Below are 20,000 nucleotides of genomic sequence, written 5' to 3'. Positions count from 1 at the left end.
TGGTTTTTTTTAGCAAATGGCAGTCACTGTTTGTCCTATGAATTTAAAAGCAGTGTTAGTAGCATAATTGCCTTTAGTACAGAAGGCTGTGGATTCTACTCCCACACCATGTAGCTGGAGTGCTGATTTTGCAGTGCCCTTTCAATTGCTCATTATTTGGTGCATTTTAAGGAGGATAGGGGTTCTGCACTCCTGAGTGTGTCTTCCTTTGTATGAGATGCCTAGTAACTATGAATTTGTTGTAAGTTTGTCAGTCATTCCCTAATGCAATATTACCAGCTTATCAACATTTTTAATGTAATATAGACAATTAATTCTTCAAGGGCAGCAGACACTGAATTTGTAGATGAAACACTGAAATGTAAAGTTGTAAGTGTTTTCGTGTACTGTTATTGTAACCTACAGCTTTCTGTGCTTCAGCCACAAAAATGACAATGGAATATGCTCACATGTTAAATTGTTTATGCCACTGTAAATCAAAGACACATCATCACAAGATATGGCCCATGCAGATAGATATACAGACAGACCAGGCATGGTTGGCCACCTTGTTTATGGGGTTCTGTAAATTTTAGTACAACTGGGATGTATGATATTCATGACACTTATTTTCCATACAGAGGCACATCTGAACAACGTTATCTGTTTGTCACATAAGTGTCTATATATCTTGTTAGTCGTTCCTACAGTCGTCCTGTGCCTCTGACAGCAGTCATGACTGTGGAGCATTCCCACATGTTGACATTTGTGTGCCTTGTCATACTACAGGATATACATTAAGACATATGGTATGCTTCTCAAACAGGGATGAACTAAATTGTAAGATATTCCATATGTTTAATACATGTCAGTATTGGTGATCACATCTGTCCATTTCATGACTACTGTGTTCTTCAACTGCCTATGACAACAGCAAACTTCATGTCAGCCTCGGCCAAACGATATGTCTCTATAGTAACTTTCATGTGTTATACCTCTGTTGGAATGCAACATGATGGACATTATTTGCTTAATGATGACATATTAATGTATATGTTTCCCCATGACAGCTTCAGTTCAAACCTCACCTCCGGTGGTGGAGTCCCATCTGGAGATGTCAGGTATGTTTTACTATTTTTTATTCCCAATTATCAGATTTGTGCAATATGTAATGTACTTGAAAAGTTACCTGTTGTAGAGTCGATGAACCTTGCAGAGGCATGATGTCCTAGTAAGTCCATATCCCCAATAACATTGTATTCATATAGTTGGCCCATATGTCATTACTAAGCAGCATCATGTGTTGTTTGAGCATGTAATTAACCTGTGTCATCTGTCACTTCTTCTAGCCCATCCACTGCCTGCCTCCTCCAGTTGCCCATCCACTCATCCTGATTTTCAAAGTGATGTGTCTCACTGTGATAGCACAGCCTATAGCACACAGACTATAGTTTAGGGGTTATTGTTCATCCCTGAAGGGAGCAGCCACGTGGCTCATGCTGTAAACTCAGATATTGAGGAAGATGTGGCTTGATATTCTGATGACATGGTGGCAGCAGCTGCCAGACAAGATGGTGTCTCATGAAGAATCAGGTAAGGAGGGTGACTCCTCCCCACAACTGAGAAGTACTGCCCATTGCAGTACACATGGGAGTGTTGCTGCTGTGCATGGATGTGTGTTAGTAGGTGTCCGCCAAATAATAAAGGCAAATGAATGCTCCCAGCAGCATCATGGAGCTGACCTTCATGCACCTGCCAATGCCAGTAATAATACAGCATACCAGCTGTATGTGTGTGTGTGTGCGTGTGTGTGTGTGTGTGTGTGTGTGTGTGTGTGTGTGTGTGTGTGTGCGTGTGTGTGTGTGTGTCACATGAAGGTCAGGAGTGCAGACATGGTAAGATCATGACTGCACTGACTGTACAGCATGACAGTGTGTTGTCTATTGCACACACCACTGAAAATCTTATTACAGCAGTATAAGAGCAGTGCCATAGTACTATTTGGGTATTATGTGCCTTAACTGCAGTACGAGGGTACCTCCAGTGGGCAGTGGCAGACTCCCTCTCATTAGACCTAAACTTGCCCAGCAGACATCAATGTCTCTTCTGCAGCCTGCACACACATCTAATAGCCACTCCACTGTGAACCCAGCAGTCATGTTCAGACAGTCACATCAAAGTCATATTACTTCTCACACTCTACCTGCAAGTGTCACCACATCCAGCTTCTCAGTATATGAACATGGGCCAAGTGTTTGTAGATGAGGTAGGAGCAGCCAGGAATGCTGTGTAAGCCATCATTATGCATGCCACAGACTGCGCTAGTGTAACACAGACAATCGTCCCAATGTGTGTCCTATTGGATCATTATGACCCTGTGGCAGTGATAACCACTATGCTGACCATTGACAAAATGATGTGTCTATGGTTGTTGAAATGGCTAATGTCATGGGATGTTCTGATATTTTTTATGAAATATGTGAATAGATTCATTTGTTGATATGTATTACCTGACTGGCATCGACATATGATAGTGACGATATTGATAATAATGTAATATGTGATGTTATGCTTTCATGTTTGCATCTTTGCTAGTGAACAGAAATGGTTGATGTTTTCTTTGTATTTTTCCTTGTCTGCTATTCTCACATGCACAGCTATACCTATGTATGCATACCTGCATCACTTATGGCATTTTAATACAGTCCTGCATGTGTTTAACACCTGTATTCATTGCTTTTGTGTATGCCTGTTTCCATTTTTTAATTATCCCTGTGCTGTGCGTTTGTCGTGGGACAGCATTTTTCCAGCTCTGGCTGACCACTTCCCAGTTGCTTTTAACAGTGAGAACTCGGCTAACTGAGTCACCCACAATCAGGTCTCTCCAAACACAATTAAAGAACCAACTAAAGGAAAACTAAACTCTGGCCAACCACTTCCCAGTTGCTTTTAACAGTGAGAACTCAGCTAACTGAGTCACCTACCATCTGGTCTCTCCCAAACCAATTAAAGAACCAATTTCAGGAAACTTAAACTCTAGCTCACCACTTCCCAGTTGCTTTCAACAGTGAGAACTTGGCTAACTCTGTCACCTACCATTGGGTCTCTCCCAACACAATTAAAGAACCAACTTCATGAAAACTAAACTCTGGTCGACCACTTCCCAGTTGCTTTCAACATTGAGTACTCGGCTAACTGAGTCACCTACAATCGGGTCTCTCCCAACACAATTAAAGAACCAACTAAAGGAAAACTAAAGTATGACATGCTGAATAACTGTCATTACTCTGACCTGTAAAGTAGTCTCCTTAAGAGCATGCTATCAGCAATGCCAGCCATTAAACCTACTCTACTGTAACTCCCTTGTCTTTCTGCTGTAGATTCCAGCCTCCCTGACACTCTAGGTCACAAGAAAGCTTGTACCCAATACAAACATGTGTTCTTGTAACATTAACAAGATATTCTGATTCTCAAGGTTATCTACAGCCTTGTACACCTTGTCTTCCATACAGCTTGAAAGACTGATTGTTTTTCTTACTGCGAGCTATAGCCCCGCTACACTCGGGCTCACTCTGCTCTCTTACTCACCCCCATTCCCACCCACCCCCATATCATTTCCTTTATAGTTTTCCCTCCTTACAAACCCCTCCTTCTTAGCCCACCACTCCCTGTTCACTAGCTAAGACACACCCAACCCCATCTCTCCTCCCTCTATCACTAACAACTGTATCCTCATAGGGCCTCCTGCTTGTTTCCTCCATATCTCTCCCCAAATTCTCTCCTCTTCCTACTCTCCCTAACTATCCCACTTACGTTTTTACTGTATAGCTCCTTTTTAAGCACAAACTTTTCTCTCACTATGCCTTTCTCAACCCACACCTTCCTCCTCCTACCTTCATTGATCCTCCTATATACTCTCACCTCCTATAACTCCCACTTAACTCCAACATAATTAATTCCTACAAATATCACTGCTCGTACCCTCTCACATCCTACACACTCTACCCTTATCTGCTCAGCCCTCTTTCCACTAAATACTATCCTCCCAAAAATCAAAATACCTCCATCCTTAACCACTTCTCGCAAATATAAAATAAAGCAGGTGCTATACAAGCCATACTTCCTCCCAAAATCTCTACTACTATCAGGGGATGTACATCTTAACCCGGGTCCCCCCTCCCCTCTCCAGCCAAAAAAGTAAACCACCTAACCCTTACCAGCACTAGTCCTGCCAGAAAAATAACATCATTTTATTCAATGAATCTTAGAAGTGTCCTAAACAAAATAAGTGAATTCCACGCCTGGATGGCAAACCATACCACAGATATAATTACCCTAACAGAAATTTGGCTGAAGCCTCAAAATCCTGATAGACATATTCTCCCTCCCAGATATAGCATACTTCGACAAGATAGACAAAAGAAAAAAGGAGGTGGTGTGGCTATAGTCTACTCTAACCATCTTACTCCTTCAAGTCCTTTACCTGGTCCCTCCTTCTCACCTGCTGAATTCATGATGGCTAACTTTAACCTTAATAATTATACAACAATAACCATAGTAGCAATTTACATTCCTCCAGATGACAACCTTACCCTTCTAGAAAGTATTCTCTCCTACCTTTCTCTAAACTTTCATAACCAAACCATCCTTCTTGGGGGTGTAAATATTAACTGGCTAAGCCTTCAGGAACCTAACTCTCCCTACTTCATCAACTTACATGGATTTATGCAACTAATCACCTCTCCCACCCACTCTAACAAATCTCATACTTCTAGCTCTCTCATAGACTGGATTTTAGTCTCAGGTGCAAATAAATATCATGATGCTGCATCCCCACCTGACTAAGTGACCATTCCCCTGTGAAAGTCCTTAGATACACACCCCATTTCACTAAGAACCTGCCGTAAACTTTTCCTCCTTCTGCCCTGTCACCTTTAAAGCCCTACTCTCCAAAATTAACTGGTCACAACAAACTCTTCTCCCTCTTAACGATGCTGTCCACTCTGTTAACTCAGCCCTCCTTAATATCCTAAACTCACTTGCTCCTCTCCACACTGTCAGGATCAAATCCAAAATATCACCATGACTAACTAAATCTACCCGCACTCTAATAAATACCAGAGACAAAACATGGAAAATGTTGGTAAAAACTAAGCTCCCATCCCATTTGCAAAAATATAAAGAACTTGGAAATCTGGCAAAAAAGCACATTAACAAGAACAAAAATAACTTCTATTTTCACCCTGCCACCACCCAAAGGTCAGACCCCCAAAAATTCTGGAACTCCATTAAACAAATCTTGCATCCTGGAAACCCTTCTTCTCCCAACCCCTGCCCAAACAATACTCCTGAAGAAACAGCTACTATATTCAATACCTATTTTATTGAATCCATATCAGAAATGGTAAACTCCTTCTCCCCTACAACCAACATAAATAGCTCTCATATACCTCCTCCAACTCCAAATTATTTATCTCTTAAATCAGTACCTACCAATTATATGAAATACTTCCTCACTAAACTTACACCCTGTTCCTCTTTGGCTGATCGTCTGTCTCCCTTTTTCCTGCAAGTAGCTGCTGAGTCCATTGCTATCCCTGTATCTATTCTAATAAATCGCTCTGCCTCTGAATCAAAAGTCCCTTCTATCTGGAAAGAATTCTATACCTTACCTATACACAAGGGAGGTAACTCCTCTGACATTTCAAACTTCAGACCTATCGCAATCCTCTCTCCACTATCAAAAATATTAGAAAAATGCATACATAAGCAGGTCATGCAATACCTACTACAGAATTCCTTGCTCATATCCACCCAGCATGGCTTTTGGCCTAAGCACAGCACTTCAGCTGCCCTTATATCCTTCACTAACACTATCTTGCAGGCCAGGGACAACAATAAACTTGTTTCTTGCTTATTTCTGGACCTCTCCAAAGCCTTCAATACAATCTCCCACCCTCTACTACTATCCCAGCTGTTTAACCTCAACTTCTGTACCTCTACTATTAACTGGTTTACCGGCTATCTCACTGATCAACTGCAATGTGTGAAATGGCTCTCTGCTCCCCCCCCCCTCTACCAGTGAAAATGGGTGTTCCCCAATGATCCATCCTTGGCCCACCAATTTTTAATATATTCACTAATCTTCTACATACCTCCTGTCCTCTGTCTTCCCTTATTCAATATGCAGATGATTCTACAGTCATCACCATCGCAGATTCTCCTGCTGACCTTATCTCTGCTACTCAAGTATCTTTTAACTCAGTAGAATCCTGGCTCTGTGACAACCAGCTTATTCTTAACCCTAAAAAACAAAACTCCTTCTCTTTCTCCCCAAAAACCTCACCCACCTTAAATCACCCTTTACAGTAATCTCCCTTAATAACACATCCATCATTGTTAAAACCAACACAAAACTACTAGTAGTAACAATAGATGACCAACTTAAATTTGGCTTACAAATAAATAACTGTATTAAAAAGAAACGCCAAAAACTGGGCCTTCTCTATAGAAACAAAAGGTTTCTTACAGATAAAGCAAGAGTCAACCTCTCTCACTCATACCTGCTACCCAGTCTATTGTTTAGCTGTCAAATACGTACTAATCTGAACTGCACCCTTCTAGCAAAATTAAAATCCACCTACAGCAAGGTTGCAAGATTCGCTGCCCAACAAACTTATAAATCTCACCATTGCATTTCACTAAGATACTTAAACTGGCCTGAACTACCCAAGTCCTTCTCTCCCAACTAAAAATAATCCATAGAATTCTACACCAGCAATCTTTCTGTCTCAGCCTATCCTCTTTAATCTCTCAATACTCCCCCACCAGGTCCTTACTGAGCTCTGACCAAAACCTATTACAAATATACAAACCTAAAACTAAATATGGATGTAATCTCTACAGCTATAATCCTTCTATAGCATGGAATAAACTGCCATTAGAAATCAGGTCCCTTACGCAAACTAATCAATTCAAAACTGCAACCAAAGAATATCTAAAAGCCCACTGGTCCTGCCCTTGTTATCATCCTCCATAACCTATATTCAGTCCACTTACTAAACACTACCTTACTGTTCACTATCAGTTAACCTCTTTTACCTCCTATGATGAACTATAATCCCTGCATACTATTCATCCTTAAGTCTACAGATTTCAGTTCCTCTGCAGATATCAAATATTTATTGGAAACAGCGACTATTATTTTATAATTATTGCTGCTTTATGAATTTTTTTGTCTCACATTGTATAATGCTTCTTAACTAATTACCTCTATATTAACTATGTAACTACTGTATAATTCTAATGTTTTGTAATGATTTGCATACTGTGGAGCTTTTCTCCCCGGGCCTCTGCTGAAAAAGGGCTATTCAGCTCAGTCGGACCATCCCGTTCAACAAACATAAAATAAATAACTAAATAAATAAATGAATAATAAAATTTTAAATCACCATGCTTATTTGTATTTCCCAAGTGTGCCTTCCCATATCTGACTGAAGAAGTTCTTGCAATCATAATAGGGCAAAAGCTTAATTGAATCTATCCTGAGCCTCAGTATTTTTATTTATTTCACAGTTGGATTGTTATTTCACAGCGGTTTACTGAAGGTTATTGTGTTATAGTACTAGTTCTCCATAGTGGTGGTTATTAGCATATAATATATACATATATATCTATATATCTATATATATATATATATATATATATATATATATATATATACACACACACACACACACATATCTGTTTGTGTGTGTGTGTGTGTGTGTGTGTGTGTGTGTGTGTGTGTGTGTGTGTGTGTGTGTGTGTGTGTGTGATGTATCAACAACATTGATGTACATGTATGCTGTGTGATAAATGTTATTAATGCTCTGCATGTCTGTGCATATATTACATAGAAATGACCCATGTTGCAGTGATACCATGTGTAATTAAGGCAGCACTATATTACTGCACAGCCATTCTTTTTGTGTATGTATATGCCAAGACATTCCCATACAAGTCATTGAACTTGCTTTCTTTTGATTTTGCCTACTTGATGGGTAATATTCTATGGTGTTACTCTGTATGATAACATCCTTACTATCCAGTGGGTAATTCAGTTAAGCACACCGCCTGCATCACACACTTGTGTCTGTGTGTCCCTGTTTGGTGCTGCACCTTGCAAACAGTCTTCCTGCATTGCTGTTTCCTCTCAGTGTTTTGCATGTGTTCATAATGGCATACATTAAGATTAGATTGTGTGCGTTTATATCACGTTATCGAAAGATGAAAATAGCAAACGCTATTTCATCGAACCTAAAATATCTAAACCACATAATATCGAACATTCAAAACAGCAAATTTTTTCCTTAGGAAAAAATTCACTGTTCCGAAACATATACACACAACACAAGCACACCTAAAAAACATCAATACACACACATACACTTATAATGTTACAACTAACCCTACACTAAACTATACATACACTACTATCTATCCACTTACCTTAACCCAAACCCCAACCCTAAGGTCCGTCACTATCGCACACTCACCTAACCCATGCCCTAACCCTAGCTCACTTAACCCTCCCCTAAACCTAATTCACCTAACCGCACCCTAATCCTAACAAGCACACAATCGCACACTTACCTGTACCCGACCCGTAAATTTCCACCACAGTGCTGAAAATAGCAAAGCCACAGAACCAGCCAACCGAATTCTTTCCCTAGGAAAGAATTCGGTGTTCTGCAGCTTCGCTATTTTTAGCGTTCAATTAAAATGGGTCGATATTAGAACATTCAAAGTTTTAAAACTTCGATATTCTGATATAGAACCGATTATGTATGATGTTTGCTGTGTACAACTAATGGGTTATTTCCATTAGTTATGAACTCTTCAGCTGCTGTAGGACAGCACATATATTGTTTACTCTATGTACATATGTACCTGTGGCTTGTCATGACTCAAAGGTGTGTGTGTGAGACACTGATATATTCCCTGAGCTGAGTCATTTGGCCATATCCTCCATCACCCACATCTATTTCTTCTCCCCCCATGTGTCCTTCTGATCCTTCTCTGATACCTGCAGAATGTCATCTTCAAAAATCTGGGGTTCTTGGGGTAGATCATCCACACCTGCAGCTGGCAAGCTGTCATATTTTAATGTTAACATGTTGTGGGGAATGGCACACAAAGTAATCAATTGTGCTGCCTTTTCAAGCGTGTTTTGCAGTGCAACCCTGGATGTGTCCAGGCATCTGAATCTGGATTTCAGCACACCGAACACATGCTCAGTTGTGTTTCTTGTTGTAGTGCATGATTTATAATATGCATCCTCGGCTCATAGCTCTCAACCTCTTACACAAAAAATCTGGAGAAAACCAAACATAATAGAGGGACAAAGCCCTAAAATAGAGACAAATTTTAAATATTGCTCTTATAAACTTGGAAAGTTGCTAGAATAAAATGCTTTGTGTCACCATGAATTTTCTGAAGGATATGAATTTTGAAACTCAAATGCCTGCCATTATTTAGTCAATTCAGTCCTCACTGATATGCCACAAAAAGTCCAGAAAAATCACAAATTTTACGAGGAACAGACCAAAAATAGGAGGCAAAAATCTGGACAGTTGAGAGTTATGATGGAGTCAATATGGTGTCATTAGCCATGGCCCAAGTGAGTAAGTGCAGTCACATGTTGGTGGGATGAAGATGGCACATATGTTGGCATCATGCATACTAACGACAGGCTTGGATTCTGTTTACAGCATTGCTGTGTTCCTTTACTTAAGAAGTGGTAGTCCCTCTGGTATTTCATCATTTTGGAAGGTAGCTCTCAGACCACTTTCCCACCATATAGCGGCATCACATACTCTCCCAGGGTGTGTCACCATTCTGTTTCTAATTATGGCACCTGCTGTGCACACCACCTTTCAATTCAGCGATGAACACCCCTTTCCATTTATGCAAATTTTTGCTTCTGGTACTGCAGGTGTTTTAGAGGAACATAGGTGCAGTCTATTGCATCAAGAACACAGGGAACTTTGGTAATGTTGTAGAAATGGTGCATGACATTCCTGCATCCCTTGTGGATAGAAAACAGATGTACTTATCCACATTGAAGCACATTGCTGCCAGGAATTGGGAGAGCATGCAACTAACAGCTGTCTGGGACACTCCTACTGTATCTCCCATATGCCACTGAAATGTCCCTGATGCCAATATACCTTGGCCCAGGCATACTTTGCTTTTGACAGGTATGAGGTTACCTCTCAACGTATGTGCATATATGTGTGAGACACACGTTACTCACAACCTCTCCAGCTCTCTGTCTAATTGGCAGCTGTTAATTATTTCTTTATCAGAGAGCTGTTTTAGATGGAGCCTGGCTCAGCATCTAGCTGGCTGCCTTCTAGAATGCATTACTAGATCTTCTAGTATGACTATCACTACCCCAGTCCATTGTAGTGCATTACATGCCAGTTGTTTTTTTTTTTTTTTTTTTTTGGCTTATCCTGTGGATTCCACAGAATTCTGCAACAAAGAGCTTTCAGTCGTGATGATAGATATAGCCTCAACCAAATGTTTTCATAAAACTGTTGGCAATGCACTTTGTTACATCGAAGTTGTATCGGGTGTGTTCTCCGTGTTTTGTAATCTGATACACATGCAGATTCTGAATTATCCTACACTGATTAAATAATTCCTAAGTCTTGCTTCAGCGTACTTTATGGAACTGCATCTACCATTTATGCTGTAAAGTCTTCCTGAGGTGTGCTGTGCTGTCTGCAAATTTCTTTTTGGATCTGGCCCAAAATATTGGCAAAACTGAAGTTATACTAAGGAAGGGTTTATGCCCTTTCCCCACTGTTGTGCAGCCTCATAGTTGATATATATATAATTAACAGGGGTGTTGGGGTACAGGGAGGCTTGCCCCTGCAAAAACATCATTGGTGTTGAATGTTGTTCGATTATGTCAACAGTTTTTCTTTAAATGTATTTTTAACTTAAATATTTTGCTGTTAATATTTTTGTCGATCTTATGTTGTTTTAGATCATTTTACTTAATCACACACACACACACACACACACACACACACACACACACACACACACACACACACACACACACACACACATTATACATGTATTTTTTCCTTATCTTCCCTGTGTGCAACTAATGGACATTTCCATTAGTTTTGAACTCTGCTGCTGTTGTGGGGCAACACATAAACATCAGTGCTTACTCTGTGTGTATATATGTACCTGTGGCTTATCACTGTTCTCAGACCCTTGTCATACAACAGGACTTTTGTCAATACTACTTACAATCCAGGTTCAAAACTGTTTGGTAGATACAACCAGTACAGTGAATTAATTAATTAATTAATTAATTAATTAATTAATTAATTAATTAATAGTTTCGCCTTTTTTTTTTTTTTGTCTTACAAGGAAGGCATCTGAATCTCTCTAGGGTACCTGAGCTATAGAGATGGATGTAGTTGTAATACCAGCAAACGATATTCCAGCAAAGCAGCCATTTAGAGGAAACATGCATGAGCATACATACCCTGTGGAATCATTACACTTCATATTATTACTGAAAACATCTCACTTACCTGGGTTTATGACAGACAACATTTCTTTCCATATGCCATACTGCAATGGGCCTTTGTACACTCCCAGAGTTATTCCATGTTTGACTAGCTTTGGTGATGATTTAATAAAGTTCTTTTGACTTCTTGTAAGCCTGAAAAGATATCCTGTCAATATATGTTGCTAGACAGGGCAGTGATTTCTAAAGCAACTGCATTTTTAAAACTGTGTTTAGAAGGTTTTCATATCTGCTGAATGCATATATTACACAAGCAATAACTAACATACTAAAATCATAAATATGTTCTTAATGTTCATAATATTCATGCACAAAGCTTTTCACATTTCATGAAACATAGCTGGTTATATTAATTGTATTTTATTACCTCTCTTTGTAGCATCATTACGTTCCATTCCTTAATCAAAGATTTTATTTAGTTCTTTAGTTCATGCAAATTTGTCCTCTTGCTTACCAGTGTTGCTACAATTTTAATCTGCCCCTTAATATATCTGTAGCTCATTGTTTTATTTCCATTCTTGCATTTTGCAGGTTTATAAATTTAAGACATAGAGACAGAATATTTTCTCAGTTTGGATTATATTAGAGGGAAATATGAAAACATCAGAGTAAAGGCAGGGAAAAAAGCAGAAAAGAATAAAAGGCTGTGAGGTAATAATATTTAATTTGGCATAGTAGTTTATAGCCAGTGACTCATGTGATTAATTTATGGGAAATCATCCATTCAACTATTTGAAGTTTTAATGTTGTTAGGGTTTTACACCATCTAATATGTAGGGAAAGCTTGATGTATTTATCTCTGAATCAGGACTAGTTGACATTATGGCAATGAACTAGGTCTGTGGATTGGATATTAACTAAGGAAACATTTTTCCAATGAAAAGAATGTCAAAGACTACAGAAGTCAAAGTACAGATCACCTAACAGAAGTCTATAGACCAGAAAAATCAAGCAAGGGGCTTTTAGTCTATGTGAATAGGTACAGTAGTTCATTAAACCTTTAATTCTTTTGGTTATAAAATACTGTAGTCGTTATAGTGGGGAGGGTAGTTTAGAGTTATATGGGTTAAAAGGCACATTTTATATTATGATTATATGAATGAAGACAGAGGAAAGGAGATTTGGAATAGATTGGGATCCAGGTGAGAACATATAACTAATGAGATAAGAAAGGCAGAAAGATATTCTGACAATATTGTGGATAAGCAGATCTCCAATCCATGGCGTTGATCCTATGCTGAATAAAAAAAGAAAATAACTTACAGCAGGGAATAGAATTCATGGTCTTAGAGTAAAGATCTAATTTAATACTGAATGAGCTATCCAGTTATCCAAGCTTTTTTTTTTTTGTGTTTTTTTGTTTGTTTGTTTGTTTTGCCATAAGGACACATGTGGGCAGCATGAAGCATCTTTCTGTGAGGTAAGAGGAAACCAGAACACACACTACCCAGACAGTGGCCACACACTTTGGAGGTGAAAGGCGGAGATCTTCACCACTGAGCCACTCTGCTACACAAAACAGTGGGCAAATGTATAACTGGGGAATGCAACCCCGAGTGTTTTAATCTATGACCATCAAATGCAAGTGCGTTATTTGTTGAGCCACTAACACTTCCATAAACTTCTTAATGGAATCTTATCTTACTGTGCCTTATGCATTATAAAGCACACACAATATAATTAGGAAACAAAGCAGCTAGAAGGATTTTGAACATTTTCTTTCTAATTAAAAGTCTTCTATTTACTGATTTCTGATTTACTTTCATTCATAGGTTCACAGGTCCGTAGGTGTTTACTACACCAACAACCACATTGGCCTTTGTAAGCCTAGCCATGCATCCCAAATCTTTGATAAGTTCTAGTTCCCTTGATAACTGTAAGCAGGGGCTTGAGAGATGAACCATTTACAGGTTGCCGGTGTCCATTAGAGACATAGGTGCCTAACCAGGGATGCATTTCCTGTTCCCCATTGAATTGTCCAAGTTACACTTGAATTGGGTTAGGAAGGAACTCTGCTTCACATGGATGGGGAGCCTGTTCCAGAGACGGAGTAGTTTCTGGCATAAATATCTGTCTATCCAGCAGGTCCTATTTATATCACTGGCAAAGTTCAGGTCTTTAGAATGGGTAATTCTGGTGCTGTTTGTTTTGTGGATATGCAAGACGTATGAAAAAATGTTAAATTTATAAGACCACTATTTATAATCTGTGCCTATATTGGGCCTTTGTCCCCCCAATTACTTAAGCTTTGTTGAGTTTACTTGCGTGAAGTTGTTTAGAGGTAGACTCATTGGACAGCAAGAAAGGGTTTTCCAGAGAAGTAGTAACAGTACATTTAAACCATTGACGATTTTGCACATGCCCACAGCAGCACAGATTGTCACTGAGGCTCATGGAAAACTGTTTGACTCTGGGTTGAAAGGTGGTGAATTATGCTTAAGGAACAATGACCATAATTAAGAGTTACAGACTATTTTTATGGTGTCTGTTAATGCGCATTCTCTTATTCTGCTGGTGCTTCAAGTTAGTTGGTGCTATATTTTAAAAGTGTCCCTGACTGTTTTTGATTTTCTGGATTTGTCCTTAATTCTACTGGAATTCGCCCTTATTGGTTGAGTCCTATTATTTTAGAGATAAGGCATTAGCTATCAGCTGAGGTCACATTCAAGGTGTATAAGTAATTCACATCTTCTGGTTGAGGGCTGCTATTGTGTCACCACAACACCACAGTTGATTTGGTTACATTCATTAATGCAGGTAATCAGAGAGACTCTGCATCACCTTGATGGTTGTTATGTTATTGTTGTACTTGCAGGGAAAGCAGGGCAGTAGAAGGGGGTACTTTAAGGATTAAAATAAATAAATAATAAAGCAGATATGGTCAGCTTGTTGAGGAGGCTAATCCAAAGGTTTCAGGGGATTGGGGACATAAGAGGCATATTAGAATGGCACAAGTCTTGAATTTATGGATGTCAGTCTTGGACATTGCCAGAAGGGGAAAACTGGTTCCACAAGGCAAGCGGGGATATAAAAATAGTATTTATGAAAAAAAAGAATACATACAATATGAAAATCTAAAATAAATTAGCAAACAGGAAACAGGGAGGGGTATAAAGAGCTGGGGGTGGTAATGCATTGCATCTGAATTACTAATTTATTGTGTTTTCAATTTCAGATGGACATGTCCACCTTGAAGGAACTCTGAAACCAATCAACAACTCAAGAGTTGAAAATATATCCAATGAGAGAACTGATATACGTGTAGTGTCCAATCCGGATGTAGAACCTCTTACTGAAGCTAGAGAACCACCCCATACTGTATACTCCACTCCATTGCTTCAATTGCCTACAACCAGTGGTGGAACTGTGGCTTCTGTCACAAATGACGATGGACCAATAGTGAGATGCAAGATTTTACCCAGACAGGAAGAACAACCGGAGTCATTTTTTTCAACATTTCCCATGCCTATCCGATCAACATGGAAGAGGCTGTTTCACAGTGGGACTCAAACAAGTGGTCAGAAACGAAAAAAGCTGCCAACGTCTACCCAGACATGAACATTGAAGAAAATGTGGGGATACGAAGAATGGGACTTGTATGGAACATCTCACACTATGAACTGAGCATGGCGGAAACACAAGTCTTATGTAAAGGTTTGAGCTTTATACCAAGTGTTAGCTCTGACTTCAGTGATGTTTTAATCCAGCTACGATTGTTTGCACGTAATGTAACATTTAAAAAGCTATACGGAACATAAAATGATAATGTTTTAATATTTATAAAAAACATAGTGTGTATGTTCCAGCTATGCCAGCAAATGTTGATGTTTTTATAAAAGCTTGTGAAAGGGATTTTTATAACTGCTTAGGTAAATTTGATCCAAAGAGTATAAATAATTTAACCAAAAACCAACAGTCAGCATTGTATTCATTGCAGGATAATAAAGATATAGCTATTCGTCCATCTGATAAAGGTGGACCCGTGGTTGTTTTGGATGCTTCATACTATTACACAGAAATGACTAATATGCTTTAGGATGTGAGCATTTATCAGGTTGTGAATAGAGAAATGATTTTAAGTATGCATGATAGGGTTTATTCGCTTCTAAACAATAGTTTATCTTTAGGGCATTTAAACAAAGAGACATATGATTTCTTTTTGGTTGAAAATCCTGTGGTGCCTCAGATTCATGGCCTTTCAAAAATACATAAAGACCCTTTGAAACCAAAGTTTAGACCCATAGTGTCAGGGGCCAGACTGCTGACTGAGCCAATTTCTGTGTTTTTAGATAAGGAACTTAAAAATGTGTTAGAGGGCTATGAAGTTGTCCTTAGGGACACTGAAAATCTTTTGGCAGATCTATATAAATATATGAAAGAGAGTACCAAAAGTGAATTTGATTTGTTGGTGACCCTAGATGTAGTGTCCTTATTTACATGCATCCCTAATAGGGAAGGTTTGGAGATGGTTAAGGCTTGTCTGATGAAAAGTGGGGCCTACAATGAAATGAGGGCTGACTTTGTATGTATGCTATTGGAAATAGTGTTAGAGCACAATTTTTTTTGTTTGATGGAAAATACTATTGGCAAATGTCAGGTGTTGCGATGGGAACTAGCTGCGCCAATGTGTATGCAAATATAGTGATGAAGGAGTGGGAAGAGAGGCATATTAGAGCAAGTGGTCGATCCAATGTTAGATTTTTTTGCAGGTTTGTAGACGACCTCTTTATTTGTTGGAAAGTGATCAAGTGTCGATGCAAAACTTTGTAGATAGTTTAAACAATAGTTGCAGTTTTTTGAATTTTACATATCAGAGTTCTGCCACATAGATTCATTTTTTAGATGTAACAATTACAAAAAAAGACACATAGATTCACACTTGCATACACAGGAAGGACTGTTACTATTCTTCGTTTTTAGAATGGAGTAGCATGCACCCATCACACATGTTCAATAACACTGTTGAGGGACAAACCCTGAGGGTGTCCAGGTTGTTATCTTTACATCACGATTTTGAAACAGGACTAGATTATCTGAAGGCAGCTTTTATTAATAGAGAATATTCTAGTAAGGAGGTTATGCGTGCATGTTCACAGGTGAGGAAAGGAAAGAGAAGGGAGAGGAAAGCCCTACCTATCAAATGGTGGTAGGACGATAAGTCGGAGGCCCCTTGATACTTCTAAGGTTCCAGTTGTGTTACCCTATGCCCAGGATACACAGTTGGTAAAGCAAATCATTAATAGGATTTTATTAACAGATGAAGAGACTATAGGGATAGTGGGCCCAAGACCTAGATAAACATACAAAAACAGTATGAATTTGAAGCAACATCTATCTTGCCCACGGCTATTTACACCCTGGGTAGATACGAACCTAGGCACACACTTTTGTGGGAAATGCAAATATTGTACATTTGTTGATGAGTCCAGATATTTTAGACACCCAGACACTGGGTATCTATGGCAGATAAGGTGTAGTGCTGATTGTAACACCAGAAATCTAGTGTATATCGCTTATTGCATTAGATGCTTTAAATTCTATGTGGGTAAAACAAATCGCAGGTTGAGGGAGAGGATTAGGGATCATGACTACTGTGTAAGGACTAAACAGGAATACAGTGCCATAGCAAAACACATATTGGCTGAAAATGAAAATCATTTGTTTATATTCCAGGTTCTTCAAGTTGTACATGATAATTTGAGAATGGGGGATGTAGTTAATAAAACTGAGTCATATGAGTTGAAATGGATTTTACATCTGGGAGCGCACAGGGGCTCTGGACTAAATGACATGGTACCCCTCAAACCAATACTAAAGGAAGGGGAATCAAACACTGACTTGTTATTATGTACAAGGATGAATATTTATTTGTGCTATGTGATGGATTGGTCTTAGATATATATATATATATATATATATATATATATATATATATATATATATATATAGTGGCAGAACATCGACAATGACATGGGAAAGGCTGTGTGGGTGGGTTAAGTGAGTTAGGGTTAGGGGACCTTAGAGTAGGTAAGGTTTGGTGGGCTTATAAAGGATTGGTGTGTGCTTGTGTTGTGTGTGTGGTTTGTGGAATGGGGATGTGTTTTGTTTTAATTGTTATTGTGGTGTTTGTGTACCGTCGGTTATTTCGTGGGTTATTATGTGTGTGTGGTTTATGGATGGGTCGAATATGTGGTGTCGGTGATGTGGTTGTCGGTGTTGTGTGGTTTCGATTATGTCAGGTAGAACCATATATATATATATATATATACATTCTGCATGTTTCATAATGTAATGTTTATATAAAACATCCTGATTTTTAAATTATGTCATGTAATATACTGTTTTTATATATGAATATTTTTTGCAAGTTGATAATATGTTATTTTAGTACATATCTCTTTAATTCTAGATTGCTTTTACTTACATTGTTTAACTTTTTGAATTTATAAAATGGAGGGAAATATGTGGATTATGATTGTATGATTTAATTGGTTTTAGTGTGTATATATATATATATATATATATATATATATATATATATATATATATATATATAGTAGTAAAGTATCTGTTTCTATGCGTCTGATGAAGTAACATTGGTTATGAAAGCTCTTACGCTAATAAAACATTTGTAATTAAGAGTGAAGTTACTACTAGATACTATTTGATACAGTTGCCTTCTCTTTGGTGTTGGGATTTGCTTGCATTTTGTATTCACTCACTAAACTATGTTTTTAGGATTCATTTTGGGACTGTTGCTGCACCTTGAAGGAATGTTGAACTACTATTGTCACACAGGAGAAAGACTTGTGACAGATGTCAGACAAGAGGTCACAGGAAGCGGAAAGAGACAAACCAGCAGATGATGGCAGCTGGAGAAAAACTGGCCAGATAGATGGAGACAGCGGCAGAGGCAGTGAGTCGTGCACCTTTGCCATCACAGCAGTAGGCATCTACAAGATGTACTGCTGGGGCACAACCCATGTTAATGGAAAATATTACAAAGGTAGAGATGGTAGGCGAGTTGTTAAATAGCATAGGGGCATAGGATCGTAGTAGATTGCATGATTTTTTGAGTTTTGAAGAGCAGGTACAAGAGGTTAGGAGCCAGGCAGAGGTAGCGGAGTCTGATGGGGTGTAGCAGACCTGGAGCCAGTGAGTGGAGATGTGCAGTGTAAGAAGCCCTGTTGGTGCAGGGAGAAGGAGATGAGTTAGGTTCTCACCTAGGTAATTGGTTAGCTATGCAAGCCTTTTTGGGGTCTGTTGTTTTTATTATCCCATATATCACCTTGAAAGTTAAGGAAAAGATTTGGAGAGGAGATTATGCGGATGTGTTTGAGTTGACTGATGCTGATGGGGTGCAGAGGTTAGCTGAGGCAGATATGCCTGGTACAAAAGACTTGTTGACAGAGTTAATGGCTTTAGGTAGGAGGAGGCAAAGGACATTTAGAGTGTGGACCTTGGAAACTGGACCCTGGGTTTTGTGTACTATATGGTGGTAATATTAGAAAAGGATGTTTCTGAGGCTTTGACATTGTTGGCTTATTTTCTTACCATTTTTGAGACACAGGCAGGCAATGTCTGGATGTGGTATAATCAATATTTTCAGAAGAGGAAAGCTGTTGATAAGTCACTGCAATGGAAAGTTAGGCATGCAGACATTTGATTGGCAACCATATTGGACACTGCATGGACGCATCTGAGGTACAGAAAGGAAATAGGTAATTGGTTAGGAACATTTTCCTCTTTTAATTGAGGTAAATGTGCTTGGATGGTCTGTTGCTTTGCGTACATTTGTTCCATTTGTGGTGGGATGCATGACATGCACAGATGCTGCCATAAGGAGGGACGGGATGGACAGTCACATCATGGCTTAGGTGGTCCAGTAGGTGTGGCACAGCAGAATTTGTGAGGGAAAGGTGATTTTAAGGGCAAAGGGGTATATACCCTTTTTGGGGCATGGCAAGAAGGCCAGGTGTCCCCTCTCCTATTAAAGAAATAACATTAGTGCATCTGTTGAAAGGTTCCCAAAACCTGAGATAGCAAAGGAATTCATTCAAGGTTTCAAGGATGGTTTTTCAATTAAATCTGCAGTTGAGGGGAGTCATATAAGTGTGTAGGAATTTGCAGGTCACTAAGGGAGGGAAGTAGAAATTGTACAGACACTAATAGATAAAGAAGTTGTGGCAGGGAGGGTTTTAGGTCCATTTGAAGAGCTGCCTTTTTGGCTCTGTAGAGTGTCCACATTCGGCCTTGTGCACAAGAAGAAACAGGCTGAACTTAATTTGATTCACCATTTGTCATTTCCAAAAGGTGAATCTGTTAATGATTACATTGCTAGGGCTGAAGAGCAGGTACATTATGCCTGGTTAGATGACATGGTCAGGCTTATCACTCATCTTGAGGATCCTTAGTTGGTGAA

The 20,000-nt window shown here is 39.0% G+C and overlaps 1 protein-coding gene across 2 annotated transcripts in view; it reads right to left on the bottom strand.

Moving 5' to 3' along the window:
* LOC122813827 (zinc-binding protein A33-like) overlaps nt 1-20,000 on the bottom strand; it is a 118,666-nt gene that overhangs the window by 39,609 nt on the left and 59,057 nt on the right. For both annotated transcript variants that reach the window (XM_044086355.1, XM_044086356.1), the window contains exon 5: nt 11,583-11,713. In XM_044086355.1, coding sequence (XP_043942290.1) covers nt 11,583-11,713 — 131 coding nt within the window. The remainder of the gene's footprint in view (nt 1-11,582; nt 11,714-20,000) is intronic.

The sequence above is a fragment of the Protopterus annectens genome, chromosome 10.part0 (genome assembly GCF_019279795.1).
Source record: "Protopterus annectens isolate FY-2018-M chromosome 10.part0, PAN1.0, whole genome shotgun sequence".
NCBI lineage: Eukaryota > Metazoa > Chordata > Ceratodontiformes > Protopteridae > Protopterus > Protopterus annectens.
The sequence above is the reverse complement of the archived record's forward strand: the minus strand, read 5'-3'. Positions and strand labels throughout refer to the sequence as shown.